General features: G+C 39.1%; 1 protein-coding gene across 16 annotated transcripts in view; it reads left to right on the forward strand.

Annotated features, from left to right (window-relative positions):
• Nucleotides 1-12,063, forward strand: part of dgkza (diacylglycerol kinase, zeta a) — a 218,608-nt gene that overhangs the window by 81,082 nt on the left and 125,463 nt on the right. For 9 of the 16 annotated variants that reach the window (XM_051922694.1, XM_051922693.1, XM_051922696.1 and 6 more), the window contains exon 2: nt 9,602-10,609. The exons of the other annotated variants lie outside the window; for them this stretch is intronic. In XM_051922694.1, the coding sequence (XP_051778654.1) occupies nt 9,636-10,609 (974 nt within the window). In that variant the 5' untranslated portion in view covers nt 9,602-9,635. The remainder of the gene's footprint in view (nt 1-9,601; nt 10,610-12,063) is intronic. 16 annotated transcript variants of the gene reach the window in all.

A 12,063-nucleotide genomic window follows, 5' to 3' on the forward strand; every position in this document is an offset into this window, starting at 1 on the left:
TGCTCTAGCATTACCCATATACTTCGTTCTTCAGTATTACCTATGATGCATTAGGAAGAAAAACTGTCTAATTCTGGTTGCTGGTAGTTAAAACAGATTACTTTCTCTTTATGTTTCTTTGAGTGAATGTGTGTGTGTGTATATAACATAACATTATTAGACGCATATAATTCAATTTTTAGTCCCAGGGATTGCAGCTTGGGATGTAGGATAGTTGTGTGTAGAGTCACTTATACACACGCACCTGCACTTGGTTCAGCTTAAAATCAACCATTCAGCCAAATATACATATTTTTGGGGGATGAATGAGTAACATTCAGGCAAATGTGAGGAGAAAGGGTGAATTCTCCTAGACAAGAACAAGATTTAGGATTCAAATGCAAGATACTGGATCCTTAAGGCAGCAGCACTGTTTACTGATGTTTTCATTTTTTCTCCTATTTTTGTGACCGCGTTCTGCTTTTAACACATAATCATTATTATTCATAATGAAAAATAGCTTGCTGAATTAAATTTGTTTTTTTAGAGAACACTATATAATAACAAGTAGAAGTGCCAGATGGCAGGCTGCATTGTGTGTCATCATATTTTCTAGTATTCTATAGAGTCAGCAAGCAAAAAGAAATGTATACCTGTGTTGTAACATTTTTGTTTAATTTAGCATGACTTTCAATATGTCCTAAACCATTTAACATAATATAAAGGACCTAAGGGTGTTTGCATTACTAGTGGATATTTATGCACCCTTTTCATTGGTTTTGGACACTTTGGGAGTCATAAAGTAAATGTGCAGTGAAATACATGCAAAGCATTGCTGGCTTTGCAAACTTTGGGTCCAACTGTACACCTGACACTATAAAACATTTTCTGTCTGAATTGCATCCTGGTATAATGTGTTTGGAATACATATACACAATAACATGTGCCTCCATTGTCAGCATCATGACTTTAGAGAGACTGTATTAGCAGGATGCCCTTATGTGCTTGCATTACTTTTGTGCTGTAAGATGAGAAATTTGATTGCCAGTTGGATTTACTAGCTCAGCATAGTGCTCTTATGCAGGTATAAAGCTGTCCCTGACTGACTGATGGGCAAGAAAGTTTTTACTATTTACAGACTACCTAAGGAAAAATGTTTTTCATTAATGGATCAATCTCATGGCCCTGAGGCCAACGATAATCTGACTTCACGAAAATGTTAATTTAGTCATGAAAAAAATTTCTGACAAAACAATGATATTTCACATTTAATGCTTGGAAAGGATGATTAATTGCTGATCAACAGCAGTTACAGAACAACGCAGAAGGTGTCATGTCCGACTATTTGTCAGTGGCATCTTGGTTCAAATCCCACTTGTATTCTTTATTTTAATCTTGATCTTATTTATGTTTTGTGTATAAAATTTAATATCAAGAGTAAGTGATATCAAAAATGAATTACTATAAAATTTTCTGCTATAGAAAAAGTATTGTCTTGTGTTTTTCCTAAAAATATTAAGATGTTAACACCACTACTCGTCACTACAATCCATTTCTCATGTGCTGTATCAAGAAAAGATGTTGATGTTCTTCCAGGCAATAAAATAATTTAAAATAAATGCACAATGTATTATTTAAGAAACAAATTAAAGACTGAATGATGTGAATTTTGGTTAAAAAATGCTTCTTGTCTGTAAGTGTGACAAAACTACAACTGCTACTACTGCTGCTTCCTTAGATTATCTCAAATAGCCAAAAAATTCTTGTCAGTCAGTTCATTGCATGGAAACATAATAACATCTTTTGACTTCTTTTAAAATTTCCATATTCTTTAATTTAAACTGATAAAATGACTTGTGCCATCTCAAGCTATGCTGCATTATTACTTGTTAGTTAATGTGGCTAAATTGCTCCTGTACAGTTACTTAGCCCCAAGTTTAAAATTACCATTCCAGTTCACAAACACATCATTAGCGCTCTATTCATTTCTTGATTCCTATATGTACTGATGTCATGATAACTGTAATCCATATCACTAGAAAAGCAAAATGGCTCATAGAATGCAAGTGTTAATTGCCATTAGTATAAAATATGTGTGTGCCAATAAAGAACTGCTCTATGTTTAAGCCACTATAGTCACAGCTCCTCCATCTTGTTTCCTTTACGCTAGTTTCTGCAGTGCAGCTCTGACCAAGTGACCTTCTGAAAATTTGAATAAGTTGCATTAGATTTTTTTTTTTTTGCGGTTGGAAATGCAGTTTGTTGCTGTGGACTTGTCTGGTTGGCCTCTGACTCTCAGTATTGCTTGTATGTAAACTGAAAACCACAATGTGTGCTGGGTTGTCTCTGATGACCTTTATAAATATCAAAATTCTGAGCCTTAGCAGTGTAGCGTCACATGTGCAGCATTATGTCTGTTCTTCTGATCAGTGATTTAGATTATACTTTTATGCATACTATGCAAAATATCTGGCTTATACTTACTTTTCCTGAATACATTGGATAGTGAGCTGTCCTGATTAGAGAATCTTTCATTTGTTCACAATATATGTAAAACATGGTTGTGATTGTCTGGCAAATTTTAATATAAATATTGTGTGTTGTCACATTTTGGGAGAAATTACTAAGATTTTAGAAGTTACTATTGCATAGATATTTATTTTTATTTATTTACATATATATATATATATATATATATATATATATGGGTGGCGCAGTGGGTAGCGCTGCTGCCTCGCAGTTAGAAGACCCGGGTTTGCTTCCTGGGTCCTCCCTGCGTGGAGTTTGCATGTTCTCCCTGTGTCTGCGTGGGTTTCCCCTGGGTACACCAGTTTCCTCCCACAGTCCAAAGACATGCAGGTTAGGTGCATTGGTGATTAAAAATTGTCCCTAGTGTGTGTGCACGCGCGTCCTGTGGTGGGCTGGCGCCCTGCCCGGGGTCTGTTTCCTGCCTCGCACCCTGTGTTGGCTGGGATTGACTCCAGCAGACCCCTGTGACCTTGTAGTTAGGATATAGTGGGTTGGATAATGGACAGATGGACATATATATATATATATATATATATACATACAGTGCATCCGGAAAGTATTCACAGCGCATCACTTTTTCCACATTTTGTTATGTTACAGCCTTATTCCAAAATGGATTAAATTCATTCTTTTCCTCAGAATTCTACACACAACACCCCATAATGACAACGTGAAAAAAGTTTACTTGAGGTTTTTGCAAATTTATCAAAAATAAAAAAATTGAGAAAGCACGTGTACATAAGTATTCACAGCCTTTGCTGTGAAGCTCGAAATTGAGCTCAGGTGCATCCTGTTTCCCCTGATCATCCTTGAGATGTTTCTGCAGCTTAATTGGAGTCCACCTGTGGTAAATTCAGTTGACTGGACATGATTTGGAAAGGCACACACCTGTCTATATAAGGTCCCACAGTTGACAGTTCATGTCAGAGCACAAACCATGCATGAAGTCAAAGGAACTGTCTGTAGACCTCCGAGACAGAATTGTCTCGAGGCACAAATCTGGGGAAGGTTAGAGAAAAATTTCTGCTGCTTTGAAGGTCCCAATGAGCACAGTGGCCTCCATCATCCGTAAGTGGAAGAAGTTCGAAACCAGGACTCTTCCTAGAGCTGGCCGGGCATTTAAACTGAGCGATTGGGGGAGAAGGGCCTTAGTCAGGGAGGTGACCAAGAACCCGATGGTCACTCTGTCAGAGCTCCAGAGGTCCTCTGTGGAGAGAGGAGAACCTTCCAGAAGGACAACCATCTCTGCAGCAATCCAACAATCAGGCCTGTATGGTAGAATAGACGGACGGAAGCCACTCCTTAATAAAAGGCACATGGCAGCCCGCCTGGAGTTTGCCAAAAGGCACCTGAAGGACTCTCAGACCATGAGAGAGAAAATTCTCTGGTCTGATGAGACAAAGATTGAACTCTTTGGTGTGAATGCCAGGCGTCACGTTTGGAGGAAACCAGGCACCGCTCATCACCAGGCCAATACCATCCCTACAGTGAAGCATGGTGGTGGCAGCATCATGCTGTGGGGATGTTTTTCAGCGGCAGGGACTGAGAGACTAGTCAGGATAAAGGGAAGATGACTGCAGTAATGTACAGAGACATCCTGGATGAAAACCTGCTCCAGAGCGCTCTTGACCTCAGACTGGGGTGACGGTTCATCTTTCAGCAGGACAACAACCCTAAGCACACAGCCAAGATATCAAAGGAGTGGCTTCAGGGCAACTCTGTGAATGTCCTTGAGTGGCCCAGCCAGAGCCCAGACTTGATTCCGATTGAACATCTCTGGAGAGATCTTAAAATGGCTGTGTACCGACGCTTCCCATCCAACCTGATGGAGCTTGAGAGGTGCTGCAAAGAGGAATGGGCGAAACTGGCCAAGGATAGGTGTGCCAAGCTTGTGGCATCATATTCAAAAAGACTTGAGGCTGTAATTGCTGCCAAAGGTGCATCGACAAAGTAATAATAATAATAATTCATTACATTTATATAGCGCTTTTTTCAGTACTCAAAGCGCTATCCACATAGGGAGGAACCGGGAAGCGAACCCACAATCTTCCACAGTCTCCTTACTGCAAAGCAGCAGCACTACCACTGCGCCACCTGTGAGGACATTGAGCAAAGGCTGTGAATACTTACGTACATGTGATTTCTCAGTTTTTTTATTTTTAATATATTTGCAAAAACCTCAAGTAAACTTTTTTCATTTTTCACATTGTCATTATGGGGTGTTGTGTGTAGAATTCTGAGGAAAAAAATGAATTTAATCCATTTTGGAATAAGGCTGTAACATAACAAAATGTGGAAAAAGTGATGCGGTGTGAATACTTTCCGGATGCACTGTATGTATATATATATATATATATATACTAGCAAAATACCCGCGCTTCGCAGCGGAGAAGTAGTGTGTTAAAGAGGTTATGAAAAAGTAAAGGAAACATTTTAAAAATAACGTAACATGATTGTCAATGTAATTGTGTTGTCATTGTTATGAGTGTTGCTGTCATATATATATACATATACACATATACACACACATATACACACATATACAGATATATTATATATACATATACACATATATTTTTTATATATATATTTTTTATATATATATATATATATATATATATATATATATATATACATACATACATATACACACATAGATGCACTTACAATAACATAGAAATCAATATAAACAACATTAACATCATTATCATATGAGAATATGAAGTAATATATAAGAAGCACATTTCATATAAATATAAATAATTAAACAGTAAAATCTTCTTGTATAATTTGCTACCGTGGCTTTTCGTTGGTCTGTCCAGGATATTTAAATCACCTGTAGCTTGCAAACTGTTTCACCTATTGACTTGAAATGTGGTACACATATAATACGTCACGTCTGCTATCCGCTTTATGGGTGATGATTGTATTACTCTTTTTATGTTTATTTTATTTTAGAATCAACTCCTATCTGCGCACACCAGGGCGGCCGTGGGCAGATGCGTATGGTGTATTCACTCCATGTTATCGTGCATTGCGCTGTCAGTGGTATTTTGATAAAAGAATTTGAACAATATATAAGAAGCGTATAAATTATTAAACAGTAAAACATTAACATTTAAGAAGTAAAGTTACATTGAGTACTACTGCAGTGCCTTCAGGTATACCTCATTTTTTCTTTGCCCATTACATGCTTAAATGTATACATTTTTTGGTGTACCTACCTGAGAAGACGCAACATATAACCGACCGTGTGAGAAGCATGGATTTTAAAGAAGCGTTGAGTTCATCTGCTGGTCTCCCTCGTGGAATAACTGGTAATGTTTCACTAAAATCTACAGCGAGTAAAACGACATTACCTCCTTTTTTTTTTGTACGATCTCTGAGATGTTGCTTTTTTCAGTTCAAGGCTTCATAAGCTCTTTTATGTTCCATGGTGTACTTAATAAGTACTAATTATCCCAAACCATCATCTTTGAATGTTGCAAGACTTTCGCCTTGTATGTAGATCGGGGTAATTACATTCATTGCATTCCTAGTCTGAATCACAATCTGATTGTATGGGTGGTTACCTGGCACTGTAGGGTTGCCACCCGTCCTTTAAAATACGGAATCGTGCCGCGTTTGACAATGAAATTGCGCGTCCCGTTTTGAATGAATACTGGACGGGATTTATCCCGTATTTTTGTAATCATTTTTTTTTTAAAGCAGCGTCTCATGCAAATCATCCCACACGCATTTTATGAAGATGCCTCCTTTCCTACTTTTGATTGGGTAATACTTGATGTCATCGTTAGTTTGATTGGTGTTTTTAACTGTCCAGTGAGGAGGGCGTGTCTTTTAAGTACAGTCTGCAAAGTGTTGGCACTGAGATGTGGCGTCAGCGCCATACTTGAAGCCCCTAACGTTGCGGTCAGCAAGTCGGCTAACATCCGCCATGTGCCGTCTTTCAGTTGCGAGAAGCAGATCATAGAATGGTTGAAACTGTTGCCCCTAACGTTGCGCCACGGCGTGTGGTTCGTTTATACCTCGTGTCTTCTCATTAAACTTTTATCTCGTGAATATGTTATTGCAATCCGCAGCGGGAGCGTTTCTATAAACTTTATTTAAACTTACGTTTTACACCGTGGTTTGTTTCCCTTATGAACATGCTTGTATGCTTAACTCGCTCCGTTCTCAATTGTTTAATTAATTTTTTGCTCTTCGCTGTTTGCGGCTGTTCCTCCATTTCCCCCTACTTCATTCTTTTATCTCGCGAATATGTTATTGCAATCCTTAACGGGAGCGTTTCAATAAACTGATTGAAAATAGTTTTGCATTTACCTTTTTAGTAAAAGGCGAGCTTTTAAGCCTGAGAAATCACCCCGTAAATGCACACGTTTAATTGGACGTGTTAATATGTATGGTTACACAGTATTAAAAGACAGTGAACAACGTCAGTTACCTTTGTTCCCGCGTTTGATAAAAGGTGAGCTTTTAAGCCTGAGAAATCACCCCGTAAATGCACACGTTTAATTGCACATGTGTTAATGTGTATGCTTACACAGTATTAAAAGACAGTCAAAAATTAACGTCATTTACCTTCGTTCCCGCGTGCGACTCGTGCTGTAAATCTCTTCCTTGTTTTTAGTTCACGTGATTACGTAGGAGGCATGATGACGCGATACGTGACTCCGCCTCCTCCATTACAGTGTATGGACAAAAAATATGTTCCAGTTATGACCATTACGCTTTGAATTTCGAAATGAAACCTGCCTAACTTTTGTAAGTAAGCTGTAAGGAATGAGCCTGCCAAATTTCAGCCTTCTACCTACACGGGAAGTTGGAGAATTAGTGATGAGTGAGTCAGTGAGTGAGTGAGTCAGTCAGTGAGGGCTTTGCCTTTTATTAGTATAGATATATATATATATATATATATATATATATATATATATATATATATATATATACACAGTTAGTCAGCCACCAATTGTGCAAGTTCTCCCACTTAAAAAGATGAGAGAGGCCTGTAATTTTCATCATAGGTATACCTCAACTATGAAAGACAAAATGAGAAAAAAAAAATCCAGAAAATCTAAAAAAAATTTATTTGCAAATTATGGTGGAAAAAAAGTATTTGGTCAATAACAAAAGTTCATCTCAATACTTTGTTATATACCCTTTGTTGGCAATGACAGAGGTCAAACGTTTTCTGTAAGTCTTCACAAGGTTTTCACACACTGTTGCTGGTATTTTAGCCCATTCCTCCATGCAGATCTCCTCTAGAGCAGTGATGTTTGGGGCTGTCGCTGGGCAACACGGACTTTCAACTCCCTCCAAAGATTTTCTATGGGGTTGAGATCTGGAGACTAGCTAGGCCACTCCAGGACCTTGAAATGCTTCTTACGAAGCCACTCCTTCGTAACCCGGGCGGTGTGTTTGGGATCATTGTCATGCTGAAAGACCCAGCCACGTTTCATCTTCAATGCCCTTGCTGATGGAAGGAGGTTTTCACTCAAAATCTGACGATACATGGCCCCATTCATTCTTTCCTTTACACGGATCAGTTGTCCTGGTCCCTTTGCAGAAAAACAGCCCCAAAGCATGATGTTTCCACCCACATGCTTTACAGTAGGTATGGTGTTCTTTGGATGCAACTCAGCATTCTTTCTCCTCCAAACACGACGAGTAGAGTTTTTTCATCTGACCATATGACATTCTCCCAATCCTCTTCTGGATCATCCAAATGCTCTCTAGCAAACTTTAGATGGGCCTGCACATGTACTGGCTTAAGCAGGGGGACACGTCTGGCACTGCAGGATTTGAGTCCATGGCGGCGTAGTGTGTTACTGATGGTAGCCTTTGTTACTTTGGTCCCAGCTGTCTGCAGGTCATTCACTAGGTCGCCCTGTGTGGTTCTGGGATATTTGCTCACCGTTCTTGTGATCATTTTGACCCCACGGGGTGAGATTTTGCGTGGAGCCCCAGATCGAGGGAGATTATCAGTGGTCTTGTATGTCTTCCATTTTCTAATAATTGCTCCCACAGTTGATTTCTTCACACCAAGCTGCTTACCTATTGCAGATTCAGTCTTCCCAGCCTGGTGCAGGTCTACAATTTTGTTTCTGGTGTCCTTTGACAGCTCTTTGGTCTTGACCATAGTGGAGTTTGGAGTGTGACTGTTTGAGGTTGTGGACAAGTGTCTTTTATATTTATAACACGTTCAAACAGGTGCCATTAATACAGGTAACGAGTGGAGGACAGAGGAGCCTCTTACAGAAGAAGTTACAGGTCTGTGAGAGCCAGAAATCTTGCTTGTTTGTAGGTGACCAAATACTTATTTTCCACCATAATTTGCAAAAAAATTATTTAAAAATCAGACAATGTGATTTTCTGGATTTTTTTTCTCATTTTGTCCCTCATAGTTGAGGTATACCTATGATGAAAATTACAGGCCTCTCTCATCTTTTTAAGTGGGAGAACTTGCACAATTGGTGGCTGACTAAATACTTTTTTGCCCCACTATGTGTATATGTATGTGTGTATATATATATATATATATATATATATATATATATATATATATATATATATATATATATATATATATATATATATATATATAAATTTTTTTTTTTTTTTGCAATTAAATAACTGCAGTGCATGATTGATTCAAAAAAGATACAAAACGTTTATGCAGCTTTATTTAGGACTGATTAACAATAAAAAATTAAAATCGCTAATGAAAAGCCCCCATAGGAGAAGGATTCTTATTTGTTCTCCTAATAAACATTCGTGTAATGAGAACAGGTTAAGTCATGCACTAATCAAGTATATTTGTTAGGGATTGAAACGTGTTTTTTTATGATGGTTCTTCCTCTTTATTCTTCAGACCTTTTCATGTCTGTGGACATGACAGTTGAGGTTAGGAGGACACATGGTTCCAGAAGCTGCAAATGAGAAAGTGCTTAAAAATTAACATCTTTAAAGGAGGAAATGGTGAAAGGTCTTAACCATGTAATACAGAACCTTCTATGGGCACACAACGACATGATTTGATTATTTTCATGAAGTGCTTGATGTCCTGCTAATCTGCCGATTTCTACATTGACAGCTGCTGAGCCTTTAGGCCCTTCCCACACTGAGTAATGGACACCTTCATTAGAAGACATTTCATGAGGAAAAGCACTGCCAGCTGCTGCAAGCATCGACGGGGCAGTGTAGCTGTACCTACCAGCAAAGCACGACGGAGGTCAAGTGCTGGCTTGCCTTCCACTGGCCTTACACAGAGGAGACGCTCCAGTTTGCAGTTGCAGTGTCTGCCTAAGGGTATTAGAAGTCACTGTCCAGGGGGCAGTAGGCTAATTCAAAAACATTCTTTGAGACGCCGCTCAAGTACAACCACGCCCTGCTTGAATCCACGTTTTGCTGTGCAGAGGAAGAAAGGTGACCAGCTCCGTACCATAGATGCTCACTTACTGGGGCCATCCATGCTTTTGGCAAGCCTGATTCAAATGACTGAAGAAGAGGAGGATAAAGACATGGCCTCAACTGTACTGGAACAGCAGATTGAAATGCGTCAGGAAAGGGGGCAGTCAACATCTGGTTTGTCTAGTTCAACTTCAGATGGTAGCTTGTCACATTGCAGTTGTGAATCAGATGAGAATGGGAGTCATCCCTCTTCAGTGGTAGATAGCCCCACGGACCAGGAAGCAGAGGACCAATCTGCAAGTGTAATGCCGGCTGTCATGACAGAGAATATCTACTGCAAGCCTCTCATCAAAGCTCCCCGGTGCTTGAGGCGCAATTCTTCTCACCTCTTGCCAGCAGAAGCAATTCATTATGGGAAAGCTACTTATGGACTTTATGGAAGATACCGAAGGTCAAGTCAGAGTCATTACTGTCATGGTAGTCACAGACTGTCCACTGCTACCAAAGCAGTGAACAGCTGGCCTTGTCCGGGAGTACCCATGATGAGCTCCTGTGTCTCTGTGGCATTGACAAGAAGACCTTCAGGGTCTCTATACAGACGGTGTTCAGCATGCTGCAGACGAAGCTCACAGAGTCCGCTGGGGGGAAATGTCTATGATCCCCGTCATGAGACATGGAGCGGCTTTCTCTCGTATGTGACCTAAGCCCAAAACAAATATGCTCTAACTAGTCAGAACCATTTTACCACTGGGTTACCTCTCTCTGGCTCCATGTCCACAATGAATTTAACAGTAGTGAAACTGGATGACCAGGTGTTCTAATACTATTTCTGGTGGTGATATTATTGCCCCAGATCATGCCAAACATTACGAGTATATATCCTTGAGCTGTGTGTAATTCTGACACCTCAAACTACAGTATTTAAATTGTTTTTTGTTACTTGTTCTTGTACCAGTGTGTTATAATTTTGACTTTTCTTACTTCTGGCACCACTTTACTTCTGCTTGTGGAACAGTGTGATACAGGAAGACAGGAGTTCCATTGTCTAGATGTTAAGTTTGCTCTTTCTGCTTTCAGTGCCTGCGTTTAATTTCATCATCTTATTGTACATGTATTTAATCTTTTAGCTGTATAGGCAGATTTCCCCTGTACTTCATGTCCCTGTTCACTTGTGGCCAGGCAAACTGGATGTTTTGAACAGTGCTGCTTTCTAATCGAGCAGACTCTCATGGCCCTTGGTTGCCAAGCAACTTTTAAAATCTTTCTTCTTTTGATGTGTTTGGTGCCACATTTAGAAAAGGCTGCAGATGCGATTGAGTGGTGCTTGCATTTTGCATCTCTTTTGTTATGTAAATTGCTTTCCATCCTCCATGTGGGTCTTTTTGATCTACTGGATTTCAATGCATGCCTGCTGATAACAGCTTGGCACTTAAGGGCAACAGATATTTCTTAAGTTTGACTGCTGATCTAAAAACTATCTAGGAATTAAATATCTTCCGTATCTATATTTCTATGTGTGATATAATAAACTGCACAAAATATATCTTTTGGAATAGTAGAAGTGTGGTGGGATACTTATGCACATGCTTTACGACCATCATTTTTTTATATGGGAGAAGTATACTAGAATCCCGTGTATCATATATCTGCATTTCATTGTTACATGTTTAGTTATTATTTCATTTGTACAGTATTGAATATAGATACTGTTACATAAAGCATCTAAAAATAATTTGTCAAATATACTTTTTCCCAATTCAAGGGTTTATACAGTGGTGTGAAAAACTATTTGCCCCCTTCCTGATTTCTTATTCTTTTGCATGTTTGTCACACAAAATGTTTCTGATCATCAAACACATTTAACCATTAGTCAAATATAACACAAGTAAACACAAAATGCAGTTTGTAAATGGTGGTTTTTATTATTTAGGGAGAAAAAAAAATCCAAACCTACATGGCCCTGTGTGAAAAAGTAATTGCCCCCTGAACCTAATAACTGGTTGGGCCACCCTTAGCAGCAATAACTGCAATCAAGCGTTTGCGATAACTTGCAATGAGTCTTTTACAGCTCTCTGGAGGAATTTTGGCCCACTCATCTTTGCAAAATTGTTGTAATTCAGCTTTATTTGAGGGTTTTCTAGCATG

This window comes from Erpetoichthys calabaricus, chromosome 2, assembly GCF_900747795.2.
Source record: "Erpetoichthys calabaricus chromosome 2, fErpCal1.3, whole genome shotgun sequence".
In the NCBI taxonomy this organism is placed as follows: Eukaryota; Metazoa; Chordata; class Cladistia; order Polypteriformes; family Polypteridae; genus Erpetoichthys; species Erpetoichthys calabaricus.